Source organism: Prunus dulcis, chromosome 1, assembly GCF_902201215.1.
Source record: "Prunus dulcis chromosome 1, ALMONDv2, whole genome shotgun sequence".
Lineage (NCBI taxonomy): Eukaryota > Viridiplantae > Streptophyta > Magnoliopsida > Rosales > Rosaceae > Prunus > Prunus dulcis.
The window spans coordinates 34,211,918-34,229,065 of record NC_047650.1 but is presented as its reverse complement, the minus strand read 5'-3'; the positions used below and the strand labels follow the sequence as shown (position 1 = coordinate 34,229,065).

At 37.1% G+C, this 17,148-nt stretch overlaps 2 protein-coding genes and 2 pseudogenes across 4 annotated transcripts; 1 reads left to right on the top strand and 3 right to left on the bottom strand.

Annotated features, from left to right (window-relative positions):
- The first annotated feature begins 166 nt into the window (after positions 1–166).
- Positions 167–2,921, top strand: LOC117614022 (wall-associated receptor kinase 3-like). Of its 3 annotated transcripts, none has more exons than XM_034342693.1 (4): positions 322–458; positions 575–1,092; positions 1,239–1,403; positions 1,546–2,921. In XM_034342693.1, the coding sequence occupies exons 1-4, from the start codon at positions 406–408 to the stop codon at positions 2,754–2,756; spliced, it is 1,947 nt and encodes a 648-aa protein (XP_034198584.1). In that variant the 5' UTR covers positions 322–405; the 3' UTR covers positions 2,757–2,921. The 3 variants fall into 3 exon arrangements, with proteins under 3 accessions (XP_034198583.1, XP_034198584.1, XP_034198585.1); XM_034342694.1 differs by lacking the exon at positions 322–458 and having other exon boundaries at positions 683–729; positions 827–1,092; XM_034342692.1 differs by having other exon boundaries at positions 167–1,092.
- Positions 2,922–3,459: 538 nt separating this feature from the next.
- On the bottom strand, positions 3,460–4,737 carry LOC117618835 (annotated as a pseudogene).
- Positions 4,738–7,293: 2,556 nt separating this feature from the next.
- On the bottom strand, positions 7,294–8,375 carry LOC117618828 (annotated as a pseudogene).
- Positions 8,376–11,689: 3,314 nt separating this feature from the next.
- On the bottom strand, positions 11,690–14,052 carry LOC117629668 (gibberellin 20 oxidase 2-like). The gene is made up of 3 exons (XM_034362238.1): positions 13,490–14,052; positions 12,906–13,227; positions 11,690–12,104 (listed from the first exon to the last, which is right to left on the bottom strand). Exons 1-3 carry the CDS (start codon positions 14,050–14,052, stop codon positions 11,826–11,828), a joined length of 1,164 nt encoding a protein of 387 aa, XP_034218129.1. The 3' UTR covers positions 11,690–11,825.
- Positions 14,053–17,148: the final 3,096 nt, after the last annotated feature.

Sequence of the window (17,148 nt, the reverse complement as noted above, 5' to 3'; positions counted from 1 at the left end):
ACAAAAAAAAAGGACCACTTGGACCTGAGTTTATAATTTATATTTATAATTATGTAATATTTTGTTGACAAGTCTCTCCAAAGGAAATAGTCCGGTCTTTCTCCTAGCCGCCAATAAAAGCACCAATTTAACACCTCATTTCAACAACAAAAACTTAACCAGAAGCCATGAGCATTCAAAGATTAATGCTTCTGCTTCTGCTTCTGCAACTGATCACCTTCATAGAAGTGCTTTTAGCAGCTGCAGCTTCAGCTCAAACAACAGCAGCAACATTAAGCCCTCCTTCTTCTGATCAAGTAGAAGTCAAGCCTGGCTGCCAAGACAAGTGTGGAGATGTGAGCATCCCATATCCATTTGGCACAACCCAGGATTGTTACTACAACCAGGATTTCCTCATCACTTGCAATGACACGTATAACCCTCCAAAGCCTTTTCTTAGAAAAAGTGACTCAATTGAGGTAACAAACATATCTGTGGATGGGAAGTTGTATATTAAGCAATACATAGCCATACAATGTTTCAACAAGTCAGGCACGCCATTGGGTGGCTTAAAAAATTCTCTCTCCCTCTCCAGATTCTTCATATCAGACACCGATAACAAGTTCGTGGCGGTCGGGTGTGACACCTCTGCAAAGATCATAGGTTACAAAAGGAGAGCCTACGGGTACACCGGTGGGTGCACCACAACGTGTGGCAGCATTGACTATGTTGCCAACTATTCATGCTCTGGTATAGGCTGTTGCCAAACATCCATTGCTAAAGGGATGACCTCTTTTAATGTAAGTGTAACTAGTTCCAACAACCATAAGAATGTGTGGGATTTCAGCCCCTGCAGCTATGCCTTCGTAGTCGAAGAGGGAAAGTTCAACTTCTCCTCCAACATGCTCAAGGATTTGGAAGAGGTGAGATTGCTCCCAGTGGTACTAGATTGGTCAATTGGAAATGAAGCATGTGAAGTTGTTGAAAATAAAAAGTTGATGAACTACACATGTCAAAAGAACAGTAGGTGTGATGATGTCGACAATGGTGTCGGGTATCGCTGCAAGTGCATGGACGGTTACCATGGGAATCCATACCTCAATGGCTGCCGTGGTAAATTAATTGTATATTATTATCTTTGTTTTGAATTGTCACTTTGCTGCCGTGATGCAGTGAGTTTCAGTCTTGTGTCCTTCGATTCGTACCAAAAAAAGTTAGTAGTTGCTTAATTTCTGAATATGGGTTATGTTGTTTTGCAGACATTAATGAATGCGATGATGCAAACCTCCATGACTGCAAACAAAATTGTATAAATACAGATGGAGGCTATAAATGTTCTTGCCGGAAGGGGTACCATGGTGATGGTAAAACAAACGGAGAAGGTTGCTCCCCTAATCGAACATTAGTTGTTCAGATTACTGTTGGTAAGTATATATGCTTATTATATATGAATCTGTTGCCACTCCTCCAAATCACTATATTTTTTCTTCTTGTGTAATTATATTGAGTAAAACTATTTAAAACAATGACCATGATGGTTGATGTCTAAACTTGTTGGAAATGCAGGAATCGGGGTCAGCCTCTTAGCCTTGCTAATGGGAAGCTTATGGTTTTACTTGGGATACAAAAGGTGGAAGCTGATGAAGCTGAAGGAGAAGTTCTTCCGGAAAAATGGAGGACTTATGCTACAACAGCAACTTTCAGAACGACAAGGATCCACTCACGAAACGGCGAAAATCTTCACTGCAGAAGAACTTGAGAAGGCCACCAACAATTATAGTGAGACTAGAATCATTGGCAAGGGAGGTTTTGGTACGGTGTACAAAGGAATTTTGGTAGACGGCCGGGTGGTTGCAATCAAGAAGTCAAAAATGGTGGATCAAAGCCAAATAGACCAATTCATTAATGAAGTGTTGGTGCTTTCCCAAATCAACCATAGAAATGTGGTCAAGCTTTTAGGTTGTTGTTTTGAAACAGAAGTTCCACTGCTAGTTTATGAGTTTGTCACCAAGGGAACCCTCTTCGACTACATCCATAACACAAGCAAGGCAACGAAATCAAACAATTCTTGGGAAATCCATCTAAGGATAGCTACAGAAACTGCCGGAGTGCTATCCTACTTGCACTCTGCAGCCTCTGTTCCTATCATTCACAGAGATGTCAAGTCCACAAACATACTCCTGGATGAAACTCTCACAGCAAAAGTGTCTGATTTTGGCGCCTCAAGATTGGTTCCTATAGACCAAGCTGAGTTATCTACGATGGTGCAAGGAACTCTGGGGTATTTAGACCCCGAATACTTGCAGACAAGCCAATTGACAGAGAAAAGTGATGTTTACAGTTTCGGGGTTGTCCTGGTTGAGCTACTAACAAGAAAGAAAGCGCTTTCCTTTGACCAGCCAGAGGAAGAGAGAAATTTGGCTATATATTTTCTTTCTGCATTGAAAGAGGACCGCTTGTTACAAGTTCTTGATGATTGTATTGTGAATGAGGGAAACATTGAGCAGCTTAAAGAGGTTTCAAACCTTGCGAAGAGGTGTTTGAGAATGAAAGGAGAAGAAAGGCCAACAATGAAGGAAGTGGCTATGGAACTAGAAGGACTGAGAAGGATGGTAATGCATCCATGGGTTAGCAATGAAGCCAATTCAGAAGAGACTGAGTCCCTTCTTGGTGGAATATCCATGGAAACTATTAGTTGTGGAGGCGGTGGCGATTCAAGTTCTGGGTATGATACCATGAGGAACCACATTATGCTACCAGTAAATGATGGGAGATGATTGTGCTGCAAGTGAACAAGTCCATTTGATAGTGTTTGTGTGTTTTTTTTTTCCTAAGCTTACATAGAGCACTTATTTCTCAGGTTCAATTACCCTTATTACTTTATAGTCAATGTGATTCTGTGTTGAACTGAAATCTTATAAATGAGAATACTTTGATAAATAGAGGCCAATCTAATAAGGAATTTGAAGACAATAAATAAACAACAATGATGAAGCAAAGATAATTCATAAGAATTTAGCAAAAGCATCAGCAAATTCAGTACACAACCAAATAAAGGTGTACATAATTGCAAGCAATACATTAATCTCCCATCACTTTCTTGCAGCATGAAATTGTTAAAAAGTCAGGTCTCCGGTACTGCCTCCTCTGTCACTAATGTTTTTTGACGGCTCACCACCAAAATTCCCTGTCACTTTTGAATTCAATTCCTCTCCAACCCATGACTGCCCTGCCAATGCCATAGTAGTCAGATCCTCTAGTTCTGCTGCTACTTTCTTCTCCTTTCACTCTCAAACACCTCTGAGCAAGGCTAGCAAACTCCTTCACCTCCTCAACATCTCCCTCTCTGAAGTACACAATCCTCAAGAATAATTCTTGACTGGTCCTCTTTCAGTGCAGAAAGAAAGAACCTTGCAAGATTTCTCTCCTCTGCAGGCCCATTAAAAAAGACCGCCTTCTTCCCGGTTAGTAGCTTCACCATTACAACTCCAAAGCTATACACATCTTGTCTGTCAGTTGGCTGGTTTGTAAGTACTCAGGGTCTAAATATCCAACAGTTCCTTGCACCACTGTAGACAATTGAGCTTGATCTAGAGAAACCAGCCTTGAAAGTCCAAAGTCAGACATTTTTGCTGTGTAATTATCATCCAAGAGTATGTTTGTTGACTTGATGTCTCCATGGATGATTGGGGTTGATGCTCCAGAGTGTAAGTATGAAAGCACCCCTGCAGTTTCTGTGGCTATTTTTAAGACGTACGTTCTAAGGAATGGCGGCGGTGGAAGTTGTGTTCTCTTGGTGGATATGGTCAGAGAGGGTACAAATGGTGACAAATTCATAAACAAGCAATGGCACTTCTGTCTCTAAACAACACCCGAAGAGTTTAATTACATTTTGTGATTGACCTGCAATAGTACCACCACTTCATTAATGAATTGATCGTTTTGTCTACGATCGACTATTTTGGACTTTTTCATGGCAACAACTCTTTGATCAGGTAACTCAGCTTTATAAACTGTTCCATATCCTCCGCGGCCAATGATTCTGCTCTCATCAAAGTTGTTGGTGGCCATTTTGAGTTCTTCCTCTGTGAAAATTTTGGTAGTGTCAATGGATCCTTCTGGTCTCAAGAGTTGTTTTTGTAACATTAAGCCACCGTTTAGCTGAAAATAATGCTTTTTTAGCTTGATAAGCTTTCTTTTCTTGAGTCCCAGATAGAACCAGCCACCACTAGCTAGCAGTAGAACAAGGCCTACTGCACTACCTGCATAGAAAATAAGTGTAGATATTTGGTATATGTACTAAATTTCTGAACTTTTCATATCAGAATTGGGACATTTGTAGACTAAAAAAATTTTGATTTATGTATATCAAACTTACCAGCCACAATCTTAATCACTCGAAGTTGATAACCAGCGCAGCCTTCTCCATTTTTTTGGCCATCCCCATAGTAGTCTCGGGGGCAAGCACAAGTGTAGCTCCCCTTTTGGTTAATGCAAGATCTTTCTTCACAGTCATTAAGCATTGGATCAGCACACTCGTCAACATCTTGAAGACAAACAAGCAATGCGACCTTGTTAGTTCAATCAACCAAAAGAAAAATGATTGCTAAACAATATAATAAACTAAACCAAATAAGAACATAAATGAATTCACTGTGAACATTTAATCCAAAGAGACTGAAGTACCTTGGCAACCACTGGGGATGTAAGGATTGCTCTGATAACCTGGAGAGCACCTACAACGGTATCCCGGACCATTATCAGAGTCAAGGCAAAAGCTATGAGCCTTGCTGCATGCATAACTTGTCACATTTTCTTGTGCTTCTTTGCATGTTTGTTGCTCAACACTCCAATCAAATACTGTGGTAACCTTGCTCCTACTCTGGAGATCAACAAGATCAACAGTGGAGAAGTCATAAGACTCTTCTTCCACCCAAAAGGAATAGCTACAAGGATTGAAGTCCCAAATCCCATTGTGGTTATGGAAGCTTTGGACTTTTACACTAAAAATCTACATCATTTTCGGGATAACGGCTTCGCAGCATCCAATGCCCGAGCAGGAACCATTGGCTAGGCTGTCAGTACTTGTACACAGTGAAAGACACCCTGTATAGTATAGCTTGTCATTTCCTTCAGCAAAGCTGTCGCATCCGACGCAGATGAACTTGTTACGGGTAGGAGAGAAGGGGAACGGTGAAATGGCTTGGCTGGATAGTCTTTTCCCCTGTGTGCCGTTTTGGTTGAAACAGTCTACCGCCACGAACGTGTGAATGCGTAGTTGACCATCCAAAGATATGCACTGGACTTCAACATTTGATCTGACTAGAAATGGTTTAGGAGGGGTGTAACTTGTGTTACAAGTAATGAGGAAATAATTGTTCAAGTAACAGCCCTCACTTGTGTCAAAGGGGTATGGGATGCTAACTTCCCCACACTTGTATTGGCAATCTGCTCTTATGGTTTGGGGAATTTCTGCTTCTGATGCTGATCTTATTGTGGCTCATTGATATTAGGCGAAGGTGATTGGCAAAACAAAGAAAATCTAATTTGCCACCAAAAGTGATTTTCATGTGCCTCTCTTCTGTAACTATGGGGAGAAACTTTGCCCCATCACCGATTGTATACGCTTAAGAATTTCTCTTTTACAAGTGCTAAAACTCGAAACTAATATTTCACAATAAGTACCTTTATCATGACCTAAAAATTTCCACAATGTTATTATGTTGAGCCATTTGTCTAAAGAGGTTTTGTATTGGTTGTAACGATTTTGTATAAATATCCAACCCATTGAGGTGTGTTAATAAGGTGTAAAGACTTTCGTTGCCCTCCATGAGTCATTCTAATTTCTAAGCTATTATTGTTCCTTTTATTTATTTTATCGAAGTTAGGAAGGGGGATGGGAGTTTTTCTCTCACACACTGATGTCATGAAAATTCAAAATTGAGACCACTGATCTGTAAATCAATGCCCTTTTCACTAAAGTACATCCGTTTGCATTCAGATAATTAATTAAACCATGTTATTTGCAATGACAAATAACATCATTAGCCAGTCTGAACCTTCTTTAGAATCTAGGCCAGGCTCGTTCCATTGATTGATCTACGGCCCAATGGGTCATGCTCATGCCTAAAATGTGTTTCAACGCTCGTGATTCTGAAAGAGAAATTCTTAAGCGTATGCAATCAGTGATGGGGCAGATTTTCTCCCCTGTGGAGATATAATTATAGAAGAGAGACACGAAAGCCATTTTAGTGGCAAATTAGCTTTTCTTTGTTTTGCCAATCATCTTCACCTAATAGAGTAATAGTAGCAATTAGCAATCACGTATACTTTGCTACTTGGCCAAAGGTGGAAGGTACTAAGTTTTTATTTAATCTTATTTTTAATTTTGTTATGAATGTCCTATTTTGAAATCTCAGAATTTGACAGACTTATAAAGCCAAATACATGCTATTGAACCAATTGTCATATATTTTAACCTTTCGATATGGTAATAAGTGATAAATTTGAGATACTATATACCTGTTACATGTAATGACTGGCCCACGTATGTCAAGTTTTATTTTATCTTTTAAAACCCTTTATTTGTGTGCAAAGTTTGTCCTTAACGTGTCCCAATAAATGTACCAGCGAATTCCCAAGTTTCACGATATCTCCCGAAAACATATAAACTTTGGACTTAGAGAATGGGGCTACCTTAAAAAACAAGGTAACAGCCTGGTTTTTTTTTGGTGTTGGAGGATTCTTTTTTTCTTCACCTTCTCACTTCTGAAGAAAAAATTGAGAACATATGTTGAATTGAAAAAATTGAGAACAAATGTTGAATTGAAAAAATTGAGAACAAATGTGAGAGTGAAGGCAGTACAGTTGCTTGGCCCACTTACTAATTTCTTGTGCTATGGTGGTGTAGCTGATAATTATATCATTCCTCATGAGGAGTTCGAACTCAAACTTTTTTCAACATTCCAAACACATATATTAGATTAAGAGTTAGTTGGCGAAGATGTGTGCAACTCTTATGCACGCTCCAAGAATTTAAACTGAGGAAATTAAAATGATGATATATATATATATGTGTAAATGGAGACACCTACGTTGTTGTCTTTAGAGGTTCACTGTCAGTGTGTAAATTCGAACCAAGATCATATAACAAGCTAGCTTTACTAATAACACTTCCAACAACAACAAAAAAAGTCCTTTTTAGAAGTTTGAACTTTTAGGATTTTATTAATGTGGGTCACACCCACAAGGACTCGCAATGGAGTTTAGAAAATAAAAATAATTTAGAGAACTCCATCTCCATGGTATATATAGCTAGCCGGACCACCTCATATTATCAATTAATTGGTGGGTTTGGAGTTGGTATGAGCGGAAAGAAACAATGGGTGAAGTTTCGAGAGTAGTTTAGTTAACCCTATAATGATTTTGAGTGAATTCAAGCAAATCTGACCATGTGAAATTCGGAAACTTTCTTGTGCCCCCTCACTTGTGGGCACAAGTTCCTCTGCGGGCTTCACCAACTTGTCAGCTCTTGGGCACATATAAAGAAGACCAAAGACCTCCTCTCTCTTTGTGGCTGTTCACAACTGCCCTGTGCAAGCTACTCCTGTATATGCCATTCGATAATGCCTACAAGATTAATTAACACTCATAATTAACACTAATGATAATTAATTATTAGTTCATTAAACTATTTAATAAGTACATGCATGCATTTGTACATACATATGTAGCAACTTGATCGATGATAATAAACTTAAGATGAATTACTCTAATTAAGCTTAATTACTTTTTGAATAAATTAAATTAATTAAAAGAGGGTTAGGGTTAGGATATACGTTACGTACCGCGAAGACACCGCCAATGTTGATGACTAGAGCACCAGGAATAGGCCGAACCTTGTGCCATTTGTTGTCGACAAACACATCAAGGCCTCCAACCAGGTCTTGGTGAAGAATGGGGAGGGCATTAGAATCACAATGAGGTCCCGTTCCAAGCGAAAGATTTGGCTCTTGGCAAGTTGGATATAAGTTGGTTCTCATGATAGACACAGCATCTTCAAAGAACTCTCTGTAGAGCATCCGATCCACTCCCAACCTGATTGCCAAGAGTTCCATAATTGAAAGAGCCAAACCGTGCATTGCTTCGCTATACTTTTGATATACCAACCTACAGTACGTACAAAAAGAAACCCAAAAAGTAATTAATTAATTAATTAACTAACAAGCAAATTAATTAAGAGTATGTAGTCTAGAAATTTAAGACGTAACTATAATAATATGTGATACGTACGTACATATAATAATATGCCATTCGAAGTAATTGGCCACAATTGAGTCTGGACCGTCCTGGAAAGCAAACGAAAAAGTTTCCTTCCATGGCAAATTGGACGCAAATCAATCCATATGGGCACCCGAATAGCCATAAGGGCTACCAGGACACCTCTGTACCTTTATTTTCTCCTCGATGGGAAGATTGAGAAAATGATCCACGTGATCATAAGCGAGTTGGATGAGATCTCCATCGACCTTATGGTTGGTCACTAGGAAAAATCCATGGCTCAAGCAAGATGACCTAATTAATGAGCTTGGCAGCATTCTCAGTTGCCACAAAACATCACCCTTTGAAGAAACTCTCAAGATCCACCACTGGCGCATTCAGCTATTGTTTAGCAGAAACCGCGTCCTCGTCAGGCCATTTGAAATTAGAGGGCACATGGGATTGTTTTTGCAGGTAAGTTGAGTCAATAAAACGAGAACAATCCGAGAGAGACACGAACAATTGATAGAGAATAGGCAAACGTACGTAGGGAATTTATATACAATTCATCTGGGTCTGGGAAGACAACTCTTCATCAAGGAAAATATCAATTTTTAGTAGTAATTCTTCTTTTTGGGTATGTGCCAAGCATATTTAGATAAAATGATTTAATGACATGTTTACTAATCCGTTATGAAATTAGTAAGGAATTGAATTGAGGATGAATTGAATGATTGAAGATAAGTTGGATTGAGGAGAGTTAGAATTCGAATTCCTATTGAAGTTGTTTACTAAACTATATGGAGTTAGAGTATGAGTGGTACTAATTCCTTATAAGTTGTTTACTAAATTCACATAAATTGGAATTGAAACCAAATTTATTACTAAAATGCCCTCGTTGTTGGGTTAAAGTAAATTACGAATTTGGAGAACTAACCCATTAATTTGGATATGTACAATGTATTTAAAATAACTATATACAATGCATCGAAAAAAAGAATAATCAAGCAAGCAGAAGAAAAGCAAGAGAGAGAATGGGAACGGTGAAATGGTTAATTTGGTTTAATAGGCTTTTGCCATTTTGGTTGTAACAATCCACCGCCACGAATGTGCGGATGCGTAATTGGCCATCCAAAGATATGCTCTTGTGTCTGGACTTCAACATTTGATCTGATCTGATTAGAAATTTGGGAGGTGTGTACGTAACTTGTGGTATAAGCAATGAGGAAATAATTGTTCAAGTAACAGCCGTTCCTTCTCACTATGCCAAAGGGGTATGGGGTGCTAACATCTCCGCATTTATATATACATTCGGCAACTATATATATTAATATTTAAATGATCTATTTGTAGTTTTTTTTTCAATAATAAATATTTGAAAAATGTGTATTTTTTAGGAAAAATATGTATGTACGTGTATAGTACATGAATTATTTATTTGCTTAAAAATGCATGTTTTTCATAATAACGCACACTGAGTAGCATATGATGAGCAACTAAAAGTAAAACCAAGAAAAACTCCCAGCAAGGGCTTTAATTCTATGCTGGCCAATGTGTTACAAAGGGTCCCAAGTTTTTGTCCAACCTGCTGACAAAGCTTGATTGATATGATAACCGAAGACATCAACGCAATCATGCAAGACATTTTTCCAGAACCAAGAATCCACTGTTTAGTGGCCTCTAAACAACTTCCAGCTACATAAAGGACAGAAACATCAAATTATTGACATTACTCAAATTGCCCTATTCTTCAATCCATGATTTGCGGTTATTGCAAAGTACCCGCTAGTGTAGTGGTTTAGAGCATTCGGCTCTCTAGGAAAGGTCTTGAGTTCAAGTTCTAGCATCCGTATAGTGTGTGTGAATTTAGTATGTTATCGCCTCTCTCAATAAGAAGTATCGTTAAAAAAAATTAAAATTAAAATAATTTACGTTTAATTTGTACATATACTTATCCGTTGCGCACCATTTCCAGTTCAAGTTGCTTTCAAGGGGTTTTCTTCTTATAAATAATTAAGATAGAAAATTAAATTAAAATGCAAAATTAGTCGGGTTTATTAGCGATGAGCTTGAATTTCGACAGGGTCCAAATTTAATTTGGCTGTTGAGCTTGAATTCCAATGATAGCGATGGAAATAATATAAATTGTTTGTGTCCTACAATTCGACCAACCCCATATAAGGCCAGAATAATAACAACGATGGCTCTTGTATTTCCCACAAAGCAATTGACAAAACTGCACGAGCTTATCAAAGCCTGAAATATCTTTCTCCAGCGGCGCTTTATTAATTCACAAGATAATCCACACATGGAGATGTTCTATTTTTGTCTCTTTTATTTTATTTTTTAGAGCGGTGTCTTTAATCACCTACTTTTGAATGAGTCATTTAAATCCTAAATATCTACACAATTATCTATTTAAAATAAATTCTAATTTTATATTATGTGTTGCATGATTTATATTCACAATCTAGTAACATAAATATATGTCTGACGAGATTATATGTCGACCGATCATTGTTTTAAAAGAGAAGTGTAAGTAGAAGCATGACGGTAAGAATTCACTATATGCACACAGCTGAATACATAAGACACACAAACAAAGAATCTCATTGCAAAACTGGAAGGAGGCAGAGCAACTTGAGATCTAACCAAGTTGACCCACCTTTGCAGCCATTATTATCTCTTTTCGATATCCCCAACAAATGTGGTTGCTTTGTCTGTGGCTGAAGACCATCATCTGAGTTGAGAAAAAAACAAAGGGAGTTCGGTTGTCCATAGCTTTGGCTCCTACTCTCTTCTCTTTGCTTTGGCGCGTCCATTTTGGCTGTCCTATACTGCAAAGAAATGCAAGGACAGCCCTCGTGTGTCGGGTTTTTTATTTTCTTGTGAAGCTTGTCCTTAAGCATGTCCCAGTAAATGTACGGGTGGATTCTCAAATTTCACGAAATCCCGGAAAACATATAACAAGGAACTTTGGACTTAGAGAACGGTGCTACCTTAAAAAACAAGGTAAACAGTCTTTGGTTTTTATTGACATCCTCACTGCTAAAGGACATCTTGAGAACATGTTCAGTTGAAAAAATTTCAAACATGTCAGAGTGAAGGCAAATATACAGTTGATTGGCCCACTTAATAATTTCTTGTAAAATGATGGCGTAGCTGGATAATTATCGTTTCTCGCGCGGAATTCGAGTTTGAGACTTTTTTCAACATTCGAAAGATAAATACTATCGGATTAAGAGCTAGCTGAGGAACATGTATTCCCACTGATAACTAAGATCTGCATATTATATCAAGTAATAAACTGTATACTGATCATTAATATAAATATAAAAACAACATGAGACATGCCCAGAAACATTCAGCCAACTAGAGCTATAGCTCATTAATTGGTAACACTTCAACCAAAAAAAATTTCTTTTTTTCTTCTTTTTTGAAATTTTAACTTCTAGGATTTGATAAATGTGTGGGTCAAGCCCTCAAGAACTGCAATAGATCAGAAAATAAAAATAAAAAAAGCTTAGAGAACCAACTGCGGTGCACTCCATCTCCATGCTAGCTAGTAGCTATAGCAAGAGCTCCTCCTAGAGATGTTTGTTATTATCAGCAGCAAGTAGCCAGTTGCTGAACTTTTGGAGGGTAGTTTCGTCAGGCCTGTAGTTATATTGAGTGAATCGGAGAAAATCTGACCATGTGAAATCCGGGAACTTTCTTGTCATCCCCTCGATGCACAGAAGATCCTCTGGGGGCTTCACCACCTTGTCATCTCTTGGGCACAGAAAGAATGCCATTGACCTCCTCTCCTTCTGGCTGTTCACGACGGCCCTGTGCAAGCAACTCTTGTACATGCCATTCGTTAATGCCTGCACATAATAATAATAATAAGAAAAAATCATGCCAACCCAGATTAGTAATTATAATTAACACTAATGATAGAATTAATTATTAGTTAATTAAACTATTTTACATGCATATTGTGCGTCGCAACTATTGGTATTGCATTCTTAAGTATTCTCCACATACTCATCATTTTTCCAATGGCTTTGAATACTGATCTCATGACTTGTCTGCCATACCATACATTGAGACTGAAAAATAATGTTTTTTTTTTTTTTCGGTGAAAAAAAATTTAGAAGGAGATTGACTACTCTCACCACCAAGGCAAAATAATATTATTTTTAATTTCTTCATAAAATGGGGTCGGCCAGCCACTTTGCTAGCTATCTAGAGTTCTTTCTTATCATCTAGCAGCTAAACCTAGCTAGTAATGTGGTGTCCTTTCCTGTTAACAATACCTAGCTAGGCCGTACGTCATATCTTTTACTTGAAGATTTCCTAATTATTGATATCTCATAAGTCATAACCTACAGCATTAATGGAAATCCCACTTCATTTTCCCTTTTAACTAGATCTACATGTTTTTCATTTTATTTTTTGGTTAATGATGAATCTATGGTTGCAAGATATTTGTAGCTCAAATGGTTAAAAGCAGTTACCTCTACACAATTAAGATCATGTGTTGGAATCCCCCTCTCCGAATATCACTTGTATATATAAAATAATGAAGAATCAATGGTTCAATTCAAGTTCAACCATAGACTTTCATGTGATAAAAGATTAATTACTCTAAGCTTAATTAATTAAAAAGCGTAGATTATACGTACCGAGAAGGTATCGCCAATGTTGATGACTAGGGCACCTTGAATAGGTCGAACCGTCTGCCATAGGTTGTTGACAAACACATCAAGCCCTCTAACCTGGTCTTGGTAAAGAATGGTGAGGGATATTGGATCACAATGAGGTCCCGTTCCAAGAGAAAGACTTGGCTCTTGGCAAGTTGGATAGAAGTTGCACCTCAGGATAGAGTGAGCATCTTCAAAGAACTCTCTGTAGTGCATTCGATCCACTTTCAAACTAATTGCCAGGAGCTCCGTAACTGAAAGAGCCAAATTGTGCATTGCTTCACAATACTTTTGGTAGACCCTCCTACAAAAAATTAATAATTAAGAAGCAAATTAAGAGTAGCCCTCATCATGTATGTGTGTATTTTAATTGGTGCTTAATTGTGTGTATTTTAATTAGTGCTTGTGTGTTGACACTCAAAAATATATTAATAAACCCATTAATTTAAACTGTATAGGGAAAAAAAAATGAAAATAACAAAACGTTTAGACTACACCAACCACTTTTCTAGACGTAATTAATATTAATAATATCTGATGCATGTAACATTACTCATGTGTCTTACCCTGTTTCTTCGAAATCTTTGCCTAGTTTGGATTTGCAGAAATCGGCCACAACTGGGTTTGGACCTTGATGGAAAGCAAAAGAAAGAGTTTCCTTCCATGGCAATTTGGCCGAAAATCGATCAGCATGGGAACCCGAATAGCCATAAGGGCTACCAGGACACCTCTTTACCTTTGCTTTCTCCTCTACAGGAAGCTTGAAGAATTTATCCAAATGATCATCAGCGAGTTTGATGAGATTTAGATCGACCCCATGGTTGATCACTTGGAAAAAACCATGGCTCACGCAAGATGACCTAATGGCCTTGGCAGCATTCTCAGTTGCCACAACATCACCCTTGAAGAAACCCTCAAGATCCACCAGTGGTTCATTGAGCTCTTGATGAGCAGAAACCAAGTCTGCCTCAGGCCAAACGAAACCAGTGGGCACTTGGGATTGTTTTTGAAGGAAAGCTGAGTCAATAAAAGGAGCAACGCCTCCCTTTTCGATATTGCCATGGTTTCCTTCAAGGTTTGGAAGCTTTGCGCATGGAGAGGACAAGACAACAGAGGCACTTGAATCCATATTGGTATTGTTGACGAGGACAATTTTCTTTTTTGGCTTAGAGACGGACACTGCCAATTGACAAGAGGCCAAGGTAGGGATTTATATAGGGATCTGGCACGTGCTTTCTAAACAAATATCCACACATATTATTTAAAACTTTTTTTTTATTTATAAGAAGCCAAAAGAAAATTTGTACAAGTAATACCTAGTTTTTCTTTGTGTGTTGCTACGATAAGTGTGATATTTTGATTCAATCATATAAATTCTTTTTCGGTATGTGTAGAAAGTATATTTGGACTAAATGATTTAATCTTTTTCCCCCAAACATTTGAATATGGAAAATACTTCCCTCCTTATCAGATAAGTAGGAGCTCTTACATTCCTACCAATAGCAATATGACATGTGTGCAGAAGTTTTTATTTTGTGTGTTTTTAATGAATTATTTTTGTATATATGTCAAACTGTAATTCGCATAATTGAGGAGTATATCCTTACCGGTAAGGAGGCAAATAGCATCCTTTGAATATCAACTTATTTTAGTCTACATACTATGTATACTAATTTTCTCCATCTTCCAAACACAAAAAATAAACTCCATACATCGGCAAGTCTCACCCTCTTGGCCACAAGTGAGGAGTGTACTTGGATAGAACATTTTTTTTAAAGAGAAATTTAGATTTCTTTCCATAGTATTCTTTCCAAATAAAATTTCATTAATTAGTAACTGCCCGTTTTGGATGTATGCCGACCCCCAAAATCCATCAATATAAAATGGTTCTTTTTAAGAGATCCGTATAGAATGTTTTTTTTTCCTAAATAAACTTTGATGTGTATAATAAGGTTAAATTAGGAAGGAAAAAAAAGAAGGAATAACTTTAAAATATATATTAATTAACTTCTCGATTTGGAAAATCAGGCAATAGTAGGTTTAAAAAGCCTATAAAGACCAAAGACACTGGATATATACAATATTTGAAAACTACATACAATTCATGTAAAATAAAATAACTAAAATACATTTATGTTGCATTAGAGAAAATTACTCATATTCAATACTTTTAGTTCCATAGACTTTATACTTTAAAATCTCATTCTATTGTGGGCCTGGTTCAGAATGGTTGATATGTTACACTTTTCTAAACAGTTTTGGTTCGTCCTTTTACCATTCGGGCCTCCTATACGGAAAAAAAGAAGAAGAAGATAAATAGAGGCTAACCTTTGTGGTTCCAACTCATTAACCCCCTCCTTTATCTACCTAAAGAAAACCTTTTTCTTCTGCAACTTTACAATTTCAAGTTTACCCTATAATAAAATTAGGACACAATTTGATTTTTTTAATTATATTTTCCAAAAATCAAAAATTACAAACAAAAATGTTACAAATTTAAATAGTAATTACTGTTAAAGAATATAAGTCTTACATCGAAAACTTAACTAAATAAACTCCACTTTTAATAACACTGAGGTCTTTTGTGATAAAACCCCACACATATTGAGCTTTGTAGATGGTTAAGTTGGAGATAATATTAGTGTTGCTAGTATTGTGCCAGTGACCCTTCTATCTGAAATTTAACATGATATTAGAGCGAGTTGATTGACTAGGCTTGAATTGAGTCATTACCCTTTACCCAACATGTGGTGTTCACATGTTGGGCTTGAATGTTTAACCAATTACCCAATATGTGGTGTTCACGTGTTGAGCTTGAATGTTTGACTCCGATGTGGACTTCGCTCCACGTGTGGCCTACTATGTGGTGATCTCACGTGAGAAGGTGTGTTGAAGAATATAAGTTCCACATCAGAAACTTGACTAAATAAAATACAAAATATAATGAATGGTTCTACTACTAATAATACCGAGGCCTTTTGTGTTCACATGTTGAGCTTAAATATTTACCCCTGCCCCTTACCTAATACGTGGTTTTCACGTGGGCTTGAATGATTGACTTCGATGTAGACTTGGCTCCACGTGTACACCACGTATTTGGTAAAGGTAAACATTCAAGCCTAACATGTGAACATCACATATTGGGTAAGGATAATGGCCTAGTTCAGGCCCAGTCAATCAACCCACCCTGATACCATGTTAAATTTCAGAGAGACATGCCAGTGGCTCACTACTAATAATACTGATATTGTCCCCCAACTTAACCACATACAAAGCCCAGTATGTGTGAGATTTTATCACAAAAGGCCTCTGTATTATTAGCAGTAGAACCATTCATTATATTTTGTATTTTATTTAGTCAAGTTTTCGATGTAGGACTTATATTCTTCAACAATAAGATCATATGATCATTGGTGGAACTATGACAAATGCTACATTAGGATGTAGCCTAAGGAGGTTTTGGGGATTAAAAATAAATCAAAGATATATATTTGTCTTATTTTAAATATAGCTCAATATGTATTAACCTATTAAAAGACAATAATTAAAATACATATTAAAATGTGTAAACATTTTTTTTTCTTTTTGGGTTACATTGGAGGAAAGAAAATCCCACTAGGGTTCGATCCAAGGTGCCATGGGGAGAGGGGGAATCCATTACCATCGTGGTGAGAACCCATTGGCTAAAATAGGTAAACTTTCATTTATGTTTTTGAACAAATTTTCATTTTGAAAATATGTGATTTTGGTTGCAGTTAATATGTATTTATTTTATGTTATTGGAAATTGTGAGGGGCTAGCTCTAGTAGTTAAGACGATTTACAATTGCACAAGAGGTCCTAGGTTCGATTCTCCCTCCCCCTAATATCGAGGTTTTTAATTTCTAGAAAGACTTTAAAAATTATAAGTACATAAATTAATGATAATAAATTTTTTAACTAATAACTTTAACTAACCTACTTATTAAAAAATTCATAATTTCGCCCCTTCATACAATAAAAAGTGTTACTATACGAAAAAACCATCTAGGAATTGATTAAAGTTTTAGTATTGATACCAACTGGATTCCCTAGACAAGACAAATAACAACTTTATGAAGATGAGTTGAAGAAATTATAGGGCCGGGATATTGAAGAGATTGAAGAATAGCTTCATTTGTATATGAAGAAAAACATGTACGTAGGTTTATATAAATAATACATACCAATTTGAAGATTGTATATCC